Consider the following 22273-nt stretch of genomic DNA (forward strand, 5'->3'; position numbering starts at 1 on the left):
CCGCTGTAGACCCAGACCGAGCTATTTATAGAAGGGGTAATGGACTGCAGGATTAACAGCTGGATTCCTGGGATTGGGTACACTGACGTTGACCTAGTCAGGAGAGAAATATGACAGGGATTTCTTGGATGATTTGGAGTTGGAAATGCACCTTTGTTCCTTACCTCAAGAAATGGCTTCAAATAGGTTTTCAATTTTCTTGTCCTTTCGAACTTGCATTTATTGTGGTATTTGTAACGTGCTTCCTATTATGTGAGTGGGGATAAGGAATTAAACTGCCAAATTTTTACCATGTCTTACTGAAAAAAGAAAGTTTTCCGCACAGATTTAACTCTGTCTCCCCGTTCCCCCTCCCCCCACCCCCAGCACTATTGTTTTTCCTTGAGTGAAAAGTGATGAATTCTGGGATTTTGCCAGCAATTAATTATATTCTGGAAATGGGGGAATGAAGTGCTTTGGGGATGCCTCAGTCACCTCAGTCACTCACTTGAGGTAGCCATAGGGCAGCTTGCCATATACAGAATGGTTTGGCAGCCACTTAAACACTTTAAATACTTAGGATATGGGCTTTGTGTTAGAGCAAAGTTACAACGGTGGTTGGTTTTGTGAAGGAGGAAGACTGGCTGTAGGAGAGAGATCACTGATGTTGTTTTGAAGGGATGGATACTAAAAATGTCACTGGAGAAATTTCACAACTTTGGGGAGAACCACTCTTAGGGCCTAAAGAGGTGTTGTAGGCTAAGGTATATCCAAAAACATTCTTTCTACACGTAATCAATTATTCTAAAGCAGAAATGTTAGGAACATTGCTTTAGAGGATACGTGGGGAAAGGGCCTCAGTAGGAAAGGCTCGTTACTGCTGTTTAAAACAACTACACAATAAATTTTTAGCAGTACCAGTTTTAATTTCGATTGTTTCCTTTGGAAGAATATTTAAGATTTATTAGATTTGAATGAAGACTTGAGTGGTAACAGAGGTTAACACAGAAGCAAGGAAAATTTTCAGATCTTGAGTGACTATCAAGTTAGGTTGGGAAAAGAGGACTCAGGCTGCACTTAATGTATTGAGTCATTTCCCAAAGGGGAATATGGAACCCAGCTTGCAATAGAAGGCATTTCAGATGCCTTTTTCAATGAGGTTTTTGATTTAAATCTTTTAAAAATTATTTGTTGGCATGTGTTGACATTCAAAATTTTAATGTGAGATGCCTCTCAATTTCTTTACCTAGAAATTGCTGCCAGTAAGAACGTTTACATGTGTCCTCTCAAGCTTTCAACCCAAGCTGCTTCCTAACAGGGAAGCAAAAGGTCGTTGCCCTCAGTGTAGTTGGTTAGTTTGAGGTTTGCCCTCATGATTTCCAGGTGTTTCTGTATTCTCTTGAAGCTTATTCTGCTGAAGGACAACTGGTGCACGTTCAGCAGTTCCCTTAGAACCATTGCCAATTGAAGGAATCTTTCACATCCTGAGAGTCAGCGGAAACCATACCGTTATTGAGAGCAGACTGGAAAGTTGCCTTCCATACTTTGTAACAGAACCTGAGCTGTTAATGCAGTTGTGCTGGATGTATATAAGCCTGCCAACTGATAGACTGTCATTTAAGGAAAAGAGTTCATTAGAAAACATTGATAATGGTTAAAGTAACATTGGGAAATGCTTCTCTTGTTTTCCTACTGTGATTTTCGTCATGTTTTCATTTCAGTTTTTGGCTTTCACCCCCACCAGTGACCAAAGACTTGACCACTCAACGGCCAGCTCCTCAGAACACTGCTCGACATGGACACCGGTGTGATTGAAGGTGGATTAAATGTCACTCTCACCATCCGGCTACTTATGCATGGAAAGGTATGCACCAGCTTGGGAAATTGGGTCATAGTAACTGCTAGGGGAGGGCCCAGGAAGAGAAGGCATGGATCTCGGAGCTCATCAGATTAGCACTGTGGGGTGTCTGGCTTTAGCACTCTTCTCTAGCGGAGTAGATGAGAGTGTAGTGGGAAAATGGACAGACTTTACTAGGAAGCGCCACTGAGCAGGAAAGGCTTAACCAGAGGCTAGAGCCAAAGACTGTCTCATACCTGGATGATAAGATTTTTGTCATGGATGTTGCCATAGCTTGTGATAGGTAGATTTCCCCTGCCCAAACAATTTTGGGGTAACTTTAAGGTGGGGTGATATATTTGGTATTTTAAAAAAGGATATTAAACAAAGATAGCATTTAATTACTCCATTATTTCTTCACAGTTCTTTGATAGCTTTGCTTATATTTTGAGCAAAGAAAATAAGCTTGTCCATTCCCTTTCCCAATAAATTTTAGTTTTTCCATTGCTTTGGACTGTTAAAAATTACTTTTTGTGATAAGAACGCTTCAGATTTCCTCATATTTGACACTAGTTTTCTCCATTGCAGGAAGTTGGCAGTATCATCGGGAAGGTAAGACATCACTTCAACTCTAATTACTATTTAGTCAGTCTGCATTTAAATAGCAGTTGGAAGTCACTCTTGACTTTTCTTCTTACAGAAAGGAGAATCAGTTAAGAAGATGCGTGAGGAGGTGAGTTATTGCGGTTGGGGGGTTAAAGCACTGTTAACTTGGGAAGTAAAAAACCTTTAAAACAAAAGCAAAAAAAATTTTAATGAGAGATTAGAAGGGGGAATTTTTTTTTTTGGCCGTGCGGCATGTGGGATCTTAGTTCCCGAACCGGAGATCGAACCTGCGCCCGCTGCAGTGACAATGCAGAGTCTTAACCACTGGACCGCCAGGGAAGTCCCAGAAGGGAGGAGATCTTTTTCTCTCTCTCTCTTTTTTTTTTAGATTTATTTATTTTTGGCTGCGTTGGGTCTTCGTTGCAACGAGCGGGGGCCACTCTTTGTTGCGGTGCACGGGCCGCTTATTGCGGTGGCTTCTCTTGTTGCGGAGCACAGGCTCCAGGCAGGTGGGCCCCAGCAGCTGTGACACGCGGGCTCAGCAGTTCTGGCTCACGGGCTCCAGAGCCGCAGGCCCAGTAGTTGTGGCATACGGGCTCAGCTGCTCCACGGCATGTGGGATCCACCTGGACCAGGGCTCGAACCTGTGTCCCGTGCATTGGCAGGAGGATTCTTAACTACTGCGCCACCAGGGATGCCCGAGGGGGAGATCTTAATAGGAGAAGCTGGTATTTTTCTGGCGCAGTTATTTGTAATGACAAATAGTATGCTGGGAAATGTAATTTTAGGAAGTCTCAGTTCATTCAAGACTTGAAGCAGCTTCTGTAGTTCATGTTTGAGGACAAATATGGAGCGATATTTGAAGTGATGTCGATACTGCCTTGTGTCAGGATCGTGTATACAGGCAGCTTCTTGCCCATCTTATTTAGGAGGGATTATATATTTGTGTGTGTGTGTGTATGCTCAGATCTTTTTGTCTCTTTAACCTTTTGGCTCTGTTTCCTATCCAGAGTGGTGCACGTATCAACATCTCAGAAGGGAATTGTCCTGAGAGGATTATCACTTTGGCTGGACCCACTAATGCCATCTTCAAAGCCTTTGCTATGATCATTGACAAACTGGAAGAGGTTTGTTGTTCCCTGCCCCTCATTCTTTATTTTTAAGTGCTTCTAGATAGTTTAATGATTTCTAAGGGCTTTTAAAATTCAAGGACAGACTAGATCATAAAACTCTGTAAATGGGTTCTTTGCTCCCATTCATCATCCCCTAAATTGGACCATTTGTAATTAAAAAGAGATGTCACTTTAATCGGTGGAAAAATACAGTTGACCCTTGAACAACATGAGTTTGAAGTGTGCAGGTCTACTTGTTCTTGATTTTTTTTTTCAATAAATATGTACTACAGTACTACACAATATGTAATGTAGAGTACACAATCAGAGGTTGGTTGAATCTGTGGATGCAGAACTGTGGATAAGTTAAGTTATACATGGACTTATGACTGGGGTGGGATGTCGGCACCCCCAACCCCCAACTGTAGTTTGAGTGCTCACTTTGGCAGCACATAAACTACAATTGGAATGATACAGAGAAGATTGGCGTGGCCTCTGTGTAAGGATGACACGCAAATTTGTGAAGCATTCCCTATTTTCCAGTTATAAGTAATGGGAGGTTAACTTTGTATGGTGGCAAACAGTTACTACACTTACTGTGGTGATCGTCTTGTAATGTATTTAAATGTCAAATCACTATGTTGTACATCTGAAACCTAAATAGTGTATATTGACTATACTTGAATTAAAAACCCCCAGAAAAACCCCCAAATAGTTTGACTATTATCAGGGACTCTGTAAAAAATGTGTGAAAACCCAGCATCTTTTATTTCTTAACCAGCAGTTTTGAAGGTATGCCACCACTGTGTTGGTAATTATGTCTCCTAATTCATAGTTGAGTGGACTAAATTAACATGCTTTCGTTAGGAGCCCTTCTGAACACTAATATACTCCATAAGTACAGGTATCTCCCAACCCTGGATGCAGTTATATATTTTTTTTAAAATCAATCTGGTAACTGTGTCAGAGCTATACTTGGAGGGAGGGAATGCGTTTTATAAGTGATCAGAAGCAAAATATCAATACCAGAGATTTTTTTAACTGAAGGAAGTGTTTTATTTTTTTTAATTAACTGGTTTCAACCTTATAATGCTGAACAACCATTGCCCTAGGTTCAGCTTCCTCCCACTTCTGCAGTAACAGTGCTAATCATGCAATTGACATTGCAGGCAGAGGAGAGCTTCGGGGCTGCTGCTTGATGCCTTAATGGTGCCTGAAATCTTATCCTTGCCAAGATCAGAAATGTTATCCTTTGATCTGCAAGACCCTGCAAATCCAGAGCTTGTAGCTTTAAAAAAATTCAGAAACTCTAAGGACTTCCCTGGTGGTCCAGTGGCTAAGACTCTGAGCTCCCAGCGCCTGGGGCCCGGGTTCAATCCCTGATCAGGGAACTAGATCCCACATGCTGCACCAAAGAGCCTGTGTGCCACAACATATATTTTTAATTCAGAGAATCTATTCATACTTTTAACAAATAAGAAACATGTTCTTGACTTTAGGGGCTTATGTTTGAGGAGTTGCCAGGTCTAGCTACTACATAGAGATTAGGCTAAAACCATTTAATCCTCAGAAGGCTAAACTTAACTAGTTTAAAGCCATGACTTTCAGATGCAGCATATTGTAACCAGGAAGACTATGGACTTTGGAACCAATACAGTCCTTTAGTTTAAAACCTACAGCTTTTTAGATGTGATTGGGGTAGGTACTCAGCCTCAATTTCATTATCTGTACAATGGTAATATTACCAAGAAATTAAGACAAGGATAAATGGAAGTCCAGTATTTAATCTTTATGTAGTTTTCTAAGAGAACAGAATTGGTTACTTGAATGTGGATTGCATTGTTTTATCTCTTAATATTTAATTTTGTCTTCAATATTGTTTTACTTTACTGAGAAAACTTTAATTTTCAAAGTAAGTTTTCTCTCTACCAAGAACACTTCCCCCGGTGTGAAGGAAAATATATTTAGGGCTAAACCTGAGGACGTTTGTAGGCCTTTTTATCTTTTCAGAAATAGGGTTTTGGGGGGAGGCAATATTTGAACCTTTGTTGATGCAGATTGTGACATAATATGTCCCTTGTAAGGTTCTTTCATAGCAGTTATGGATTCCCAGGGATCTGTTTAAACTTTTATATTCTTATGATGTTTTGACTAATTTCTTGTAGGACATCAGCAGCTCTATGACCAATAGCACAGCTGCCAGTAGACCCCCAGTCACCCTGAGGCTGGTGGTCCCTGCTAGTCAGTGTGGCTCTCTCATTGGGAAAGGTGGTTGCAAGATCAAGGAAATACGTGAGGTTGGTAACTTGTGCTCATTTTCTTTTTGAAATGTAAATTATTCTAAATCTGCATCTTCTGTTAGCCTTTACTATGTCTAGGAAAAGTTTGTGTTTATTGAGATGAAGATTTTTATTAAAGTAATAGTCCTAGAAGACTGTAATTTGATATATGTGTGTGTATATATATATATATATATATATATATATATTTTATTTCATATATTTTAACAACAATAAATCAGAAAAGTTAACCAGAATTTCCACCTATTGCATATGACCCATTGGCAACTTTTCCGTGAGACTATGTTATCTTTTTTTATGTTTAAAGAGCTTACAATTTGATCGATAATAATATCAAATATTTTTCTTGGCCAGATCCCTGAAGAGCAAGGGGAAAACGAAGGTGTATTGGGATGTAGTTGTAATTCTCCCTTTTAAATTATGGAAGTTACATGAAATTATGGAAGCTTTTAATTATATCTGGGAGTTATTATTATTTTATGTGGAAGTTATTGAACTGGATGTTGGAATGAAATTTGAATGGCTCCTAAAGGAAAACTAATTGTAGTTTTTGGGAACCTTTTGTACATGCCATGTGAGCAGGGATTTTGATTTTGTTCATTGATGTATTCCAAGTACCTGGGGTGGTACCTGGCACATATAGCATGGGCTTGATATAAACATTTGTTAAATAAGAGAATGAAAGGTGGGTGATATTTGGGGGTATTTTGTTTGATGGCCTACAGAGCTATCATTAGCTGAGAGGAAACTGTCTAGAGGGACCTTTTTCTTGAGAGCAGGTTAAATTTAGGCTGTTATTCAGCCTTATTTTCAGCTTTCAGAGGCTAATTTATAACTCTGATTAAACAGTCTTTTCTGGAATAAGGGAAGAGTGAGAAGGGAGGATAAAAAGGGTAAGATAGATGGGATAAGTGTCTACTGAGTTTTAGACTCTTAAGATTTCTGCTGGGAGATACTGAAGAGTATGAGCTGTTTTCTCTGATTTTTAAATTTTTTTCCCCCCAAAGAGTACAGGGGCTCAGGTCCAGGTGGCAGGGGATATGCTCCCCAACTCAACTGAGCGGGCCATCACTATTGCTGGCATTCCGCAGTCCATCATTGAGTGTGTGAAACAGATCTGCGTGGTCATGTTGGAGGTAAGCCCTCAGGCTCATGCTGAGAATGGGGGGAGGGTGATTTAGGGAGACAGACTGATCTATATTTAGTAAGACTAGAATTAGGTGAGGCTGTTAGAAGCCTCCAGTGGGGGTGGGGAAGAGGTTCCCTGAGTTCATATTTTCCTTCCCCCAGCTTTGACTTTTCTTATAGTCCAAGCAAAAATAGAAACTAAGCAGTGGTGATCATTTGGTTTACAGCGATTTTAGCAGAGTTGATAGGGGAAGATTCACTACTAGGAATGAGTGGACAAAAGATGTATCTGGTTTCCTGAGAAGCTAAGTTAAATTGCCTTTCAGATTACAATACTTTCGCTACATGCAGCTTTGATATATTCTTTAAATTAATTTCTGTGTTATGAGGCAGGATTATATTCAGAATGGTGTATATATATATATTAAAAAAAGTATCCAATAATGGTGTTTCTGAATGACTTATGAGGTTCTAGTGGATGCTGTTCAATTAACAAGAATAGCAAAATTAAGGGGAATTAAACCTTTTTAGAATTGTCATAGGGAGTTGGTCCCATATTGGTGAGAAAGGAAAGTAGAATTTTCAAGTAGAGTTTAGGAAAATATTGATTGAGCCTTTGAACTATTTATGGACAGTTCTGTATTATCCTAGGTGCAACATTTGGGAGCTTTATTTCCTATTTTGGCTTTATTTCCTATTCAGGCCAAAATGTAGGATCTTAATTACCAACTCAAACGTACATATACAGGTTTTTCATGTTAATTAGACTTATTTGAACACATGGAAATAATGCCTAAATTATTATAGGGGAATCTGCCTTGATGAGAATTAGTATGAGCTGTGTAGTCCACGGACCATCTTACTGCTTTAAAGGCAAATAACTGCAGATGATTTGAGATTAGATCTAGCCAGAGACAACGTTGGTAGGTGAGGGAATGGAAATAATACAGTTTTTAATTTAACTGACCTGTGTGAGCTTAAGCCACACAGCTGAAGCAGCTTTGAAACCTTATCTCTTTTTGTTTTTTTCCCCTCTGACTCTCTCCCAGTCCCCCCCGAAGGGCGTGACCATCCCGTACCGGCCCAAGCCGTCCAGTTCTCCAGTCATCTTTGCAGGTGGTCAGGTAAGAAATTTTTTATTGGTGGGTTAAGGTGAACAAGGATTATGTTTGAAATGTCAACTTTGCCAGCAGCACACCAGGCCACTCTGCATGCTTGCTGAAACCTGTACTCTGGCCATAATTTGACCTGCTTTCAGTTTTGTTTATTTTTTGTACTGGAGAAAGCTATGAATGCTATCTTATTTAATTTTTAGCAGGCAATGGGAGTTTTGTAGGCACTCGGAAGAGGTAATTTACTTAGTAATTTAAGGTGGGTTGGGTTAGAAGAAAGGATTAAATTGCCTTGGTGTCACTACTTCTTTCCCTACCCCACCCCATCCCATGTTTTTTCATGTGTGGGGTGTTCTTTAGAGGTCTGAATAAAGGTAGCAAAGAGTTGGACCTCTGAAAGAGATTCTTGGATGGTGGTCTCAAATTGGGGGTCCTGAAATTGAGTGTCCTACAAACTTCCCCTTCTCCCCACCTCACCTCCCCTACTCCTACCCCTTCACTCCCAAACTCCAGTGTGTTGTCCCCGGGCTCTTAACCTCATAAACACTGGTTTGAACCCACATGGCATAACAAATCAGCTGGGGTAAGGGTTCAGTGTCTAAGAATAGAAGGGGGAGAGCATGTTGGGCTTGTGGGGCTGTGACCTTTGGTGTTAGAGTAAGAACACCAAAGCACCCCTTTGGCCTCTCCTCCTTCACCCACCTAAACTCTGGATCCTTGGCACGTGGTTTATACTGAATTTAGATTTCTAAGACAGAGGGCACTGATTAGCACCATGGTTTTATGCTTTTTGGTTAGTATTTGAGGAGTAGGTAGGTTAGTTTTTAAAATCTTGAGGTTCAGGCTGAAATAGTGACTTTCATTTTGGTAGCTGCCTAAACAAGTATAGTGCTCAAAGTGCCTTTTCCTACATGGGGCTGACCTGTTACACGCACAGATATTCAACTAGTTCCATCTTATATTTGAACTGGAGAAGCACTTAAAGTCCATCTCATTCATATTCTATTGAGTTGTCATAAAACTGAACAAGTTTGGGGGGACTTAGTTTGTCTTGTAGTTCTGGAAGCTTTCACAAGAGATTAATAATATCACAGTTTAGTACCTTGCTTTTAACACTAGCCTTGTACAAACTGGTTTGGTCAAAGGGCTCTCCATGAGTCTGGATAGTTAGGCAGGATAAACAGGCCCAGAGTCGGTGTAGCAGGGAGGTTTAGTTCTAGGAGTTTTCCCTTCTACCCTGGAACTACAAGTTCCTACTCTTCTGGATTCTTCCACTCCCACTTGGGATTATCTAGAGTCCATGCTGCACAGCAGCAGTCCTCTCCATTTACAAGTCTTCCTTCATTTCCCTTTCGTTCCCTCCCCTTCCTACCCACCCCTTCTTACCTCTTTGCTTTCCTTCCCTCCCTCCCCTTTATTCAATTGACCACCCTCTAAAAACTTGCAGCTTCTTCTTCCATGAGTGGCCCTGTCTTGGATTATTCCCATGGGCCTTTTTAAATGGACCAGTTCATGCAGTGTCCACAGATGGACCTGTGTCTTTTGTTCCTCTGTGACAAAGTGGGCTCTGTAGGGGTTCAGTTTAATCGCACACTGACCAGGAGCTGGCATCAGCTCTGTTGCCCCACCCCTTCATTCTGACTGAAAATAGCCCAATTGTGCAGTGTGAAATCTGCCACCATAGGTAACTTTTTTTTTTAATTCACTGATTGCAGCTCGTTTCAAATTGTGTTGTGAGCTCCTTTTTAAAGGAAAGGAAAAAATTAAACAACTTTTTTTGTGTGAATTTCATGCTGGTGACAAGGTGCCGGATTGACAGCCCTGGAGACTGAAATCCTCTATTTATCCACAGGACAGGTACAGCACAGGCAGCGACAGTGCGAGCTTTCCCCACACCACCCCGTCCATGTGCCTCAACCCTGACCTGGAGGGACCACCTCTAGAGGTGAGAGGGGATGTTCAGTCTCCAAGGCTCACTCAATCCTTCCGCCTCAGCCGAGACTGCCAACACGCGGGGGGCCAGTGGCGCTGGTGATTTTTGTGCTGTGGACACCACCTGTCCACGGGGACCTGGACTGACCCCCCCCACCTCATTTCACACAGGCTGCGTAGCCCACCAGATGGTAACACCAACTCTTTTTTTTTTCCTTTCTTTTTCTTTTTTTGTTCAACCCCTTTTCCCTGTCTCCTACTTCTCCTACCCCATTTTCACCTTCCCACCCCAACCTGGGTGCACTTTTGGGGGTACTGGCCACTGTGATGTGAGAAGCCTCACATCCTGTGAACCAGCTGCTCCTTCCTTCCCCTCCCTTCCTGATTCTCCTTGTCCCCCACCCCATTGCCCTGAAGACCCAGCTCCCTTTTTGGGAGGTTATGGTGTGGGGGGAGGAGGGTGTAGTGGGAGCTGCAAGTGCCTTTTATGGAGGGGAGGTGGGAGAAGGCAGGACTTAGAACACAGTGGTTTTTTTGTGTGTGTGTGTTCCTATGGTCAGCTCCCTAGTGCTAGGGACCCAACTAGCTTCCAGTGCACTTAAGGTCTTTAGGCGGATGTAGAGAAAAATAAGATAGGAAAAGGGAAATGTTTTGAAACATGCCATGTAGGTTTGTGCAGATAAAAATCATGTCACCATGATGGGTAGAAGGGTTGGGGTGGCTGAGGAAAGACCATTTTCCTTCTAGGCTATCTTGTACACAGGGAGAAGGAAGGGGGCTCGGGCAGTCGAGGCATTGTTTAATCCCACTTCCCACGTTTTCATTAAGAAACAGATGTGTTATTTTGTCTTTGATTGCAGGGAACATGGCTCCCTTTATAGGCATCCTGGAATAAGCCATCATATTAGGGTTTAAAGAAGGCCAACAGGTCTGACTGTATTTGTGAGATACCATCTACTGCCTCAACCCCTGGCCTCCCTATTCTCTAGTTCAACTCTGGCTTCCTGGCTAGTTGAAATCTGTCTTTTTCCCCCCACTGGGTGGCTGTCCGTGATTGGTTTTTAATAGGAACTGTTTTCCTCCTTTTGTAGGCCTATACCATTCAAGGACAGTATGCCATTCCACAGCCAGATGTAAGTTTTGTTTTCACTTCTTGTTTTGAAAAGTTCCTTCTCCCATCCAAAATTGTCTCTTTTCTCCACGTAGGCAGAAGTGAGTTGGGTCTTAAACATTTGCAGTATTGTTTTCCTCACAAGGTGAACTCCATATTTTGGCCCTTAAATAATTAATCAGGACATAGTAGCACCTTGTTTTTGCCATTTAATCCCTGGAAATTATAATCTGGCAGATTATTAGATTCTACTTTCTCCCATGTTCCAGATTACTCTAAAAGAGAAATGTTCCACAGTATACTGTCATTTGTTATCCCAGGGCACAGTTTAAATTGACAGTGGGCTGTGCATCTCTGCATGGAGTCCTTTCCATGGCAGGGGATGGGGATTGGGAGGTTGGCTTTGCCCTTGTGTACGCCTCAGTCTGAGGTGACAATTTAAAAAGCATCTGGAGGGGTGGGGAAAAGGGGCTTATTTACATATCTGGAGGGATAGGAAGCTGAATATTTGGAAATTCAACTCAATAAAACCTTCTTTGTCACTAAAAACTGCAACTTAAAAAGTGCTGGTATTTAGACTTTAAGGGCATTTCTTTCTGCACTTATTCTCTATCCTTACTAACTCTTTCAGGTGCTGAGCTTTAGATTTGGGAAGTTAAGATTGGCTCTTGGTTAGTGATAGCCCCCAGGAGGGGAAGTAGACTTGAGGAGGGATGGTTTTACAACAGCCAGGACAGTTTATATAGATGAAGGAAAGTAGCTGTAGAAATCATGGGGTGGGGGTGTGCTAAACCCAGTTTGGTTTCACCTTAATCTCTCTCCTCCTCGTAGTTTCCCTGCCCCCTCATCTCCTTCCCTCCTCCCAGTACTGACAGAACCCTGCATGGTGTGTTTTCCCTAGCACCACTGAACAGTTTGTTTTCCTAGCCTGTCTGTGCTTGTCCCTGGGGCAACTGTTGCAATGGCTGCCAACACCTTCATTAAATAGCCCACAGGGGGATGGTTGTCAGGCGGGTGCTGCTGCTTGTCTTTTCACACACCCCAAATGCGCTCATTCTCTTTGTACTGATACCCTTTCTATTTCTAACCCATACCTTCTTGTTGTGCCCATCCCCAGGATGGTGATACCAGCCCCATATCTTACCCTCTGTCATAGTTTGAGTAGTAGCCAACTTTGGGGATCAGGAGCTCTGCATTTTCAAATTTGAATGTGCTTGAACCCTGACTGTTTTGCTCTTCTAATGCCAGCCTCTTCTGTTTCCTTCCTGCAGTTGACCAAGCTGCACCAGTTGGCAATGCAACAGTCTCATTTTCCCATGACGCATGGCAACACCGGATTCAGTGGTATGGATACCTCAGTGTTTATTTCTGTAAGGTGTAGTACAAGACAGAGGCCAGCCCCAAGGTCTCAGTTTGACATCTGTTTAAAACAAACTTCATTACCCAGCATCCTGCTGGTTTAAACTTGCCTGTTTTCTATGGCTAAAGCGAAGGAGGTAATGTGTTTGTTAACTTGGTTTTCATTTGGGGTGAGTTATTCTAAAAGAGAAAAAAGGCCCTGGAAGGTTTGGGGTGAGGTCTGGGGATGCTTGTCAGGCAAAGGGTAGGCTGATATTTCTTCTAACCCATCCTCACTGCTGCCCCTTTGATCTGATTGGCACCCCCTTTCTCTCCACCAGCTATTCATAGACCTGGGTAGAAACAATCCATTTGTGCCAAATTGTGTAGTGGTTTTTGTTTTTGTTTTTGTTTTGTTTTGTTTTTTTGGGCTTTTTTATATATATATATATATATAAGGAATAACTTGTCCGATAGGGTTAGGATGAGACCACCAAACTCATTTTCACTTGTATCTTAACAGGCATTGAATCCAGCTCTCCAGAGGTGAAAGGCTATTGGGGTAATGATTAAAAAAAAAATCTGTAGTATTCTACTGTTATATTAATAAACTGGTGGGAGTCTTGTTTCACTGCCCATGACATACCAGCAGAACATGCACATGGCAGAAAGGAGCTGAGAGAGCAAAGCGGGGGTGGGCCTGGTACCCCTGAGGGTCCCTTGATGGATCTGGCCTACCCCCTTCTAAAAATGCTGAGTTTTAGCAGCCACAGCTGAGAGCAAGACTAGACTTGTGAGTTAGCCAGCTGGTCTGGTCTAGTCCAGGTGTCAGATGGGTATGGGTTGTTTGCTGATAGGAGTTTTTTTTCTTTTTCTTTGGAAAACAAAACCCAGAACAAATTGAGCAAAAGACAGGGAATAAATCTGGAGAAATGAACTTCCCACACCTTACTGCCATCTCATTCTCACTGACGTTCAAGTGTAGGTTAGGGGTAAGGGTGTGTTAGGAGGGTGTTAATCTGATATAGGTATATTTAAAGCAACTCTGCATGTGTGCCAAAAGTCCATGGTACCCAATAACAGGCATGATATTGGTGCTGGTGATAGCATCAGGTGAGATAAAATTGGAACACAACAGCAGGAAATCCAACCAGAAAAGGGGAGAAGTGCAGAAGTACTTGTTTAGATTTTGGTCCTGAGAATTGAGGATACCACATTCCCTTGCCCCTTGCTTCCATCCCCTTACACCCTAATAGGCTGGGCTTTGCAGGAAATGGCATGAAATCAGCCTCTTCTGTGTGTACAGAGGAACCTTTCCAGCATTATTTCTACACCCCTCTCCCCCTCTTTCCTCCTTGGAGGCTTCCAAGTTAGTGATGAATCCCAACAGCCAATGCTGGGTTTCCAGTTCGTTTTCCTTCTGTTAGGTTAATGTACAGATCAGAGGGAGTTTGTATGCTGTGCATTGAACTTCTTTGCTCTCTTCTGTCTTTTAGCAGGTTTGGATGCATCTGCTCAGACTACTTCTCATGAACTCACCATTCCAAATGATGTAGGTATATGGTTGGGTTGCATGGGATGAAAATAAGAGAATTGGCTTTAAAAAATAGAGGTCTTTTCAGCGGCATTGTGCCACTCTTAAGAAAATGGGGTTGTAGACACCAAATTAAATTCTTAAAACTATATAAAATCTGAAGTAAAAATTGATGGAGGAAATTGATGAGCCAGAAAGAACCTTTTTGTCTCAAATAGAAATTCCCATTTGCCTTTGTTTCTTGTAGAACCTGAAGCCTTATCCCTAACGCAGTGGTCCTTAGATGTTCTGTCTGTACTATCCAACATGGTAGTCACTAACCACGTGTAGCTGTTGAGAATAATAAAATAATAAATTCAGTTTCTCAGTCTTACTGGCCACACTTCATGTGTTTAGTTATCACGTTATTAGTGTCTACAGTATTGGACAGTGCAAATGTTGACCAATTTTTTACTTTTTCCCAAGGCAAAAGCATTAGAAATTAGCCAGAATTCTTGTCACTATAGTGAAGTAGGAATCATGGCAGAATGAGTTAAGGCATCTTTTTTGCCAAAAGCAGAATATACTTTTATCTTTATCCCTATCTCTGGTAAACTAGGTTTATCATCATGTTTGCTCTGCTTTATTTTGTCTTTGGAGTTAGTACTCTGAGGAAATGAGCTAATGCTCCTAGGAGTCATTCAGCTTAGAGTTGGCTCTGACCTGTAGTGATCAGACAGAAGAATAGGGCAAGAGTTGAGATATAATCTATAACTCAATTTTTTAAATCAGGAGTATATGAGTAGAATGTGTAGGATGCAGATAGTAGTTTCCGTTGTCATGTTTGTGGACCCAAGCTATAGAAGCCTGAGGAGTGGGGTGGAATTCTTGGACCTAACCATGCAACTCTTAATTTGGTATGCCTTGTTGTTTTTCTCCCTTAAGTTGATTGGCTGCATAATCGGGCGTCAAGGCGCCAAAATCAATGAGATCCGTCAGATGTCTGGGGCGCAGATCAAAATTGCGAACCCAGTGGAAGGATCTACTGATAGGCAGGTTACCATCACTGGATCTGCTGCCAGCATTAGCCTGGCTCAATATCTAATCAATGTCAGGTAAGGGTTCCCTATCTTTTGTGTTATTCATGCCAGCACAAGTAATGTGTGTGTTGGGGGAAGTTACACTGTAAAGTGTGGGATTCTTTGGGGGATGGAAATGGGAAGGGTAGAGATGGCAAAAGAAAACGTTAAAAGTCTAGCTCTACTTTTCACCCATCCTTAGTGTAGCAGAAAAAGAAACCAGTTTGTAATCAGTTTACATGGGGTTGGGAGACAGGGAATAGATTGTTTGCATTTGACTTTTTGATGGTTTTGGGAGTGGAAGGTATGGAGCATGTCTTCACCAGTAGGACTGCTCTGGCTGGAGCACCAACTTAAAACCAGATGTGGGTCTTGCTGTAGATGTCATATAGACTAATACTTCACTGATGGGGTTTAGGCTCCAAAGCACCCTTAACTGAAATAAGGATAATGAAGTTATGTGACAGCAAGACAGTTTCTTGGAGGCAGTCATTACCATTTATTCTGAAAACATCCATTTTTCTCAAGTTGCCAGTGTGTTCCGTTGTTCAGAGCTTGTGGAAAAGGAGAGGTACAGGTATTGGATGTTTCAGAAATGCTTAGTATTTTCCTTTCCCCCACAATCTCATCTCATCTCTTAATGACTTTCTGAGATTTTACTTTTTTTATCCAAACGTAGCTAATGTTAATATACACAGTTGTAGCAGGACTATTCACAGTCCAGTGGGCATCCTACAAGGCATTTATATTACTTGCTTTCTCAGCACATGTGCTTAAGTCATGTTCTTAATTGCTTACTAACATCTTAAACCAGTGTTAGCAGCTCATTCCCCAAGGGACTTAGCTACCCCTTTTATATAGACTTTTACCTAGTTGTTATTTACCTCTGTCACAGTTCTTGGGTCTCTGTTGTGCATAAAAATTTTATGGGTTCCTGAATCTAGTGCAAGGGAAAGGAATTCGTAAGTATGGGATCTATTTTTTGCCATGCTTATGCAGATCATGTATTTATTCCATGGTCTTTTATTCCCTGGTTAAGAATTTATCAGTTCCCCAGTAGTGGTTCTGACTTTTGCCTATGTCTTTTCATGCCTTGAGGTATTTTCTAGTCTTTATGTAGAAAAGACTTTTCTGTGTCTAGATCTGCTTTCTTCTTCAGCTACCAAGATGTCAAATTCTTACTGTTCAGACTGAAATGGTAGTTACTAGTTTTGCATGGAGGCTGTTTGCAAAGGTTTGTTTCCTTGTTTCTAATGGGGGTGGTGGGTTGTTAAGAGGCAAGAATCATGTTCTTGGAAGCTGGAAACTAAGCGATTTTTCTTCTGCTTGGGTAGACCTGCCCTGAATGTTGTCAGACAGTGCTTCCACGTAACCTGCTTGCCTGACCCCTGTACTAGGTCAGTGGCTAAGTTGTAAGGAAGCAGAACTTGGTCCACCTTTGTTTCCTGATTTTAGTCACTCTTTTCAAGATCATCCTTTTTATTGAAACTGTCCAAGCTATGGATTTGGGTCAAAACTTTTTAAAGCTTCATTTAACACCAAGCAAGGACTATGTATGCACAAGATAACTCTTCACTTTCTCATATTGGCCCAGTTTGAACGCAGAAAGCAAACTGGTTTATTATGAATACTAGGCAAGAAAGAGTTCTCTGTTTTCAGTAATGGACCCTGAGCATTTCTACTGATTTTGGTACCTTTTTTATGGATTGCAACTGTCCTTGGATTTAGGAAAACAAAATGGAGTCTTGAGAGGAGCCTCCCTGCCTTTGAAGAGTTAATCTTGAGCCGTAGGATGTCCAACAGACTTCAGCAAATGCCTGCAGTTCTGCCATAGACACATGCAGGCATTTGGGAGCTACAGGTCATCACTGTGATTTAGAGCTTATTTTAGGAGTAGCAGTGGTAGCTTTACTTTATTATACTGAACTTTTCAGCAGTGCTTGAAGTTTCTCTCTTCCAGTTTTCTGAGGTCTATATGAGAAGTACGGTCAGTTTAAAAACAAAGAGTCTTTTTTCCTCTCCCACCCCATCACCAGAAATGAGGCTTTATTTTATTTTATATATGCTTCTGTTCTCAGCATTTTTCATTGAAAATGCTACAATCTTTGAAGTTTGAAATGAGTGACCTACTTAGGCTCTTGTCCCTTTCCATCCTGATATATTTGGTTAGTTTGCTGTGGCGGTAGAAGCAAACTTTAGTATCAGTTACAGAAAAAACAATTAAAAATTCTGTGCATTAGTATCCCAAAGCTGCTCAAGTGATTGGTGGGTGAAACATTTGTTCTTGTTTGGAGGTGGATGGGTACTCTTTCATTTTCTGCTTGAAATCATTCTTCTCTGCGTTCTGGGTTGGATCAGTGTGTCAGGTAATATGGAAGTGTGTGATTTTTCTCAGTCTGTCAGCTTTTTCTTCACCATAGCAGTTTTAAATAGCATTGTGGAATGGAATTTGGCAAAGTATACATTTTTAGAGGGTGGGACACAGAATAAAAGACAGCTTGTCACAAGTTGATATTAAGTCTTCCTAATTGGCAACCAGAGGCACTTACTGATAACTGAAGCGGATTTTGTCCTGTACTTTTCCCTTTTGTGGTCTTCCCTTCCACCCACCCTTTTTTTTTTTGTTCCTTTTTTTCCTCTGTTACAGTTTAGAAAACGCTAAACCCTCCTCCCAGGCAGCCTCCGTCACGATCCCTGATCACCTCAGCATCAACCTCTCTCAACCCTCCACCCCTTCTTCTTCTTCTTCCTCCTCCACCACCACCCCCTCGCTCGCCACAGCGGGGACCTCCGACGCACCCTCCAGCCTCCCCAACCCTCTTCCGACCGCCCCTTGTGTCTCCAGTCTGCTTGGCATGAAACCCATCCCTCTCCTGGCTCTAAATGTTGTGTCTGCTGCTAAGGGTGCCGGGGCTTCAGCTACCACCACCACCACCTCTGCCGTGCCATGTGTAACTAACAAACTGAAAAGCGAGAAACAGAGATTCTCTCCCTACTGATTGCATATATCTTGGGGCACCCCCTCAAGTATTTGTTTTTGTTTTTGTTTTTGTTTTCCCTTTGTTAACATTGGTGAGAACCAAACTATTGTGAGCTTGTGACCGTTTCCTTTTTACTGTTCTGGGGGATAACAGGGTGGGGGCAGGGGCAATGGTAAACTGTTTAGGTTTAGGCCGTTTCTGCTTGAGTGCCTGTTTCAGAGTCTGACTTGTTGAATTCTTTATCTAGAGCCACAGTTCTTGCTCTTCTTTCTCATTCTGTTACTTTTTTGTAGCTTTATTCTGCCTTGCAATATAACAATGTTTTAGGCTCTGTGTTAATGAATAAAAGCTTCTCCATTAACCTTTTTTTTTTTTCATGGTTATCAGCCAGCCTTCTTGGCCAGATTTGTGTTTCTAGCTGTAATAAAGTTGCCACAGTAAGAACCTTAGTTGACTGTGCTGTGAAGGAAAGAAGTTATTTCTTTACCCAGAATGGGGAGGCAAGTTGGGAAAGTCTAATAAAGTTTGCCGGCTTCTGTCTGCATTCCTCTGAACTAGTATATTACCCCTCTCCCTCTGACGTTGGATAAATCTTGAACAACCAATGGGGTGACATTGCCTCAAATTTGGCAGGATTCTGTCCAGTTATCCTAAGTCAACCCTGATTAACTCAACCAGGTCCCTTTACCCTTCTATTCCCCGCCTACCTTTGTCTCCCCACCAACCCCATCATAATTAGAGGATTAAAGACCTAGATTTGGAAGGGACCTTTAAGATCAACTGTAACTCATTGATTCACTTTATCTGATTAAAGAAATAGATGCTCTGGGAGAATTTAAATTTGCAGATCACATGAGTGAGTAGTCAGGACTAGCAATTTATGCTTTACATTTACTCAGTCTTCTAAGATTGTGCTTGATCTCCCTGAAGCCTCATTCTTTTTCGTATCCCAAGATCTCTCTCCATAAAAGAGTAGAAATGCCGTAGGTAAAATGGTGGAAGGGCTCTGATAGTTTCCACTCAGCCTGAATGCGTATTGCCAGGGTAATGAAAGTATGATGTTCTTCCCAGGACTTAGAAAACCAGTGTGGAGATTTCTTTCCTGGTGACGTTTTCCCATGTCCCCTTTGGCTTACATTGTTTAAAAAACAAAACAACAACAAAAAACCTAATTATATTGCAGTATATTAACTTCTGGTCTCGTGGTCCCTCAGTCTCATATTGGGGCTGTGAATTAGTGTTACATGGCCCGAGTCTGCATGAAGGACTAGGGGGGCAAATTTCATTGTCCAGATAGGGTTTTTCTTGTTGGTTGCTAGATGCTCCTTTATCATGTGGTCCAGCTTTCCTTAGTAAGCTCTTTTTATATCTTGCTGATACCATCTCCCCCAGAAACCTGGTTTTTATTTTATCTAGTTCTTGATTTTAGAAGGCCTCTTTACCTAATGAATACTCCCTAAAGGATTGCTTGGAAGGAAGTCAGATGTTTTAAGGGCTGACCAAAATCACCACATCCAAAGGTACTTCTTGGTGCTCGATTTTTTAGTAGCTTACAGCTCCCCCATGTGGTCCTCCTTTTCTGGAGTCCTTAACACAGTATTTTTGGTTGGGTTTTCCCTTCTCCTTGCCCCCTCTCCCTGCCACCCCCAATTCCTGCCCAGGCTGTGTATAAATTCTGGACTATTCTTTTTGAGTTCTTTTTGGTGCCAGAGTGCCACCACCTTCTTACGTGAACTTAGTTTTTTTAGGTCCTAGATCTAAACTGTTGGCAGCAGCTCCTTTCCTCAACCTGCAGTTCCCACTAAACTCTTTGATTCAGGGTCTGTTGTTTACGTTGCTCTAAATCATCCCATTTTGAGGTTGGCAAGAATCTACCCCTTTTAAGAACTATTTTCCTTTAGGCTGAGGTCACAATAGCATTTCTGACTTGAAACTAAATGCAGTTTGTAGTTGAAGGACCTATTTCCTGCCCTTCCCCCACCCCCTCTGCCCCTGCCTTCCTGGCCAGTTTTTGGATTTGTGTTATTCTGGAAGAGATGCACATGCTGTCTTGACATGAATGCCAGTAAATTTAAAATCTTTATGAAATAAAGTTATAAACTCAGGGGCTTCCCTGCTGGTCCAATGGTTAAAACTCCATGCTCCCACTGCAGGGGTGTGGGTTCGATCCCTGGTCAGGGAAGTTCTGCATGCCAACGAGGTAACGGCCAAAAAAAAAAACGTTATAAACTGAGACTGGGTCTTACACACTTAGTTCTGTTCAAAATGGGAGCTAAGTGCTGCTGGCTACCTAATATCAGTGAAGCAGGCTGATCGCCGAAAAACTAAAGGCCTTTCCTTCAAAGCCCAAAATTGGATTCCAGGACCCCAAATAGTCTATTTGAAACAGGCATTGTAGCCAGGTATATTTGGATGGAGAATTTGGCTTAACAGGACCACAAATTGGGGAGCTTCTGGAGTGAGCTAGGGAGTTGCTGAAAACAAATTGTTTTGACTTCCACTTAAAATCTTGAAAACTAGGCCTAAAAACTATAGGTTGGGTATAATTCTTGACCCATACTTAACACTTGCTGCTCCCTCTTTAACATGCCTTAGTGTTTAAAACTCAAGCATCTCTTAATAGTAATAGTCTTCACATTGATGGAGAAACCTGGGACTGTTCTATCAGTAGCTTGGGAGAAGCTAAAATAAGCTGGGCAGTAAAGAAACAGTTTCTGTATATTGTGACCCTCTAAGGCTTTAGTGTGTGTGTGGTGTATTTTCAGAGAATGCTTAACATCTCCCACAAAGATTCTATAGAGCACAGTTTGAGGGATACCCACAATTAATAACCAAGGTCCTCAGTTTCCTTTGGTTGTGAGGTAATTTGCCTCAGGAAGCTTGGATTGCAGGGGTTATAGGACCATGGTACTGATTAATCCAAAAAGTCTTTAAAATGTCTCCCTTGATAACTGAAGCAGATTATGTACTACTTCACATCTCATCAGCCAGGCTAAAAGTTTTGGAGGTGAGGTACTGCTGGGCACTCAGAAAACTAACTTCGAGTTTTTTTTGTGTGTGTGTTACAGGCTTTCCTCGGAGACGGGTGGCATGGGGAGCAGCTAGAACAATGCAGATTCATCCATAATCCCTTTCTGCTGTTCACCACCACCCATGATCCATCTGTGTAGTTTCTGAACAGTCAGCGATTCCAGGTTTTAAATAGTTTGTAAATTTTCAGTTTCTACACACTTTATCATCCACTCGTGATTTTTTAATTAAAGCGTTTTAATTCCTTTCTCTGTTCAGCTGTTAATGCTGAGATCCATATTTAGTTTTATAAGCTTCTCCCTGTTTTTTTTTGGTTTTTTTTTTTTGGTTTTTTTTTTTGGCTCATGAAATTTTTTTGTTTGTCATGGAAATGTAAGAGTGGAATATTAATACATTTCAGTTTAGTTCTGTAATGTCAGGAATTTTTCAAAAAAATTAAAAGATGGACTGGAGCTTTTTCTTTGTGAATAGAAACTGGATGCCACAGTGATTTCATGTGGGTTTTGTTCCTGGTGTCTTGCTGTTATTTTTGCACCTTTTATCCGTCAAAGGACAAGGACCCTGCTTGGGTTTTGAATGTAAGCCTTTATTCCAGTGAAGATATTTTCTTCTGTTTTACCGCTCCCATCTTTTTCTGTAGCCCTTGAGCCTGCACTGCAGAGTGACCTTAATAGCTAAGCAAGCTGGCTGTGCCCTTGGTCCAAAAGATGGGGGGGTTATATTTTAAGATTTGTCTGCAAAGTGTAAGCAAGCACTTCAACTGGGTGGGTGGGGAAGGATGCACATGCATACACATGGAAGCAGCTGAATGTGTGTCTCACTGGGATTCAGGTTGCTGGGAATGCCTATACTCTTGTCCAGACTTAAAACTGTAGTCTCCTGTTTTTAAAAAGAATGGGTGTTTTATAGGTCCTACTAGAATCCTTCATACAGACAGACCAGACCTGTTCCCATTTTTTGATGTAGATTTTACAAGGTTGGGGCTGTAAGTGATGTTCAGTTTGTTAGTGAGAAAAGCATAAAAGGAGGAAGTCACTCAGAGTCCTCAGATAACATCTGGAGCCCAAGCTCCTACTTAGCCATGCAGGCTACCCCATTCAGTCACCAAGAAAACCCTCAACAGCTTGCCTGCATGGAGTGGTTATATTTCAAGGTTTTTTCACAGGGGTTACAATATGACAGTCCCCACCCCAATCAGGCACCAAGATAAAAGCA

At 41.7% G+C, this 22273-nt stretch overlaps 1 protein-coding gene across 20 annotated transcripts; it reads left to right on the top strand.

Annotated features, from left to right (window-relative positions):
- Window positions 1-1774: 1774 nt before the first annotated feature.
- On the top strand, window positions 1775-21557 carry PCBP2 (poly(rC) binding protein 2; the record flags this gene model as incomplete). Of its 20 annotated transcripts, none has more annotated exons than XM_079714839.1 (14): window positions 1775-1843; window positions 2405-2428; window positions 2517-2549; window positions 3433-3549; window positions 5700-5831; window positions 6842-6970; window positions 8012-8086; window positions 9927-10019; window positions 11098-11139; window positions 12389-12461; window positions 12979-13017; window positions 13952-14007; window positions 14914-15083; window positions 21097-21557. In XM_079714839.1, 14 exons carry the CDS (start codon window positions 1775-1777, stop codon window positions 21131-21133), a joined length of 1089 nt encoding a protein of 362 aa, XP_079570965.1. In that variant the 3' UTR covers window positions 21134-21557. The 20 variants fall into 20 exon arrangements, with proteins under 20 accessions (XP_079570965.1, XP_079570966.1, XP_079570952.1 ...); XM_079714840.1 differs by having other exon boundaries at window positions 13955-14007; XM_079714826.1 differs by having other exon boundaries at window positions 6842-6969; window positions 7999-8086.
- Between the last annotated feature and the right edge of the window lie 716 nt (window positions 21558-22273).

This window comes from Hyperoodon ampullatus (genome assembly GCF_949752795.1).
Source record: "Hyperoodon ampullatus genome assembly, chromosome: 11".
In the NCBI taxonomy this organism is placed as follows: Eukaryota; Metazoa; Chordata; class Mammalia; order Artiodactyla; family Ziphiidae; genus Hyperoodon; species Hyperoodon ampullatus.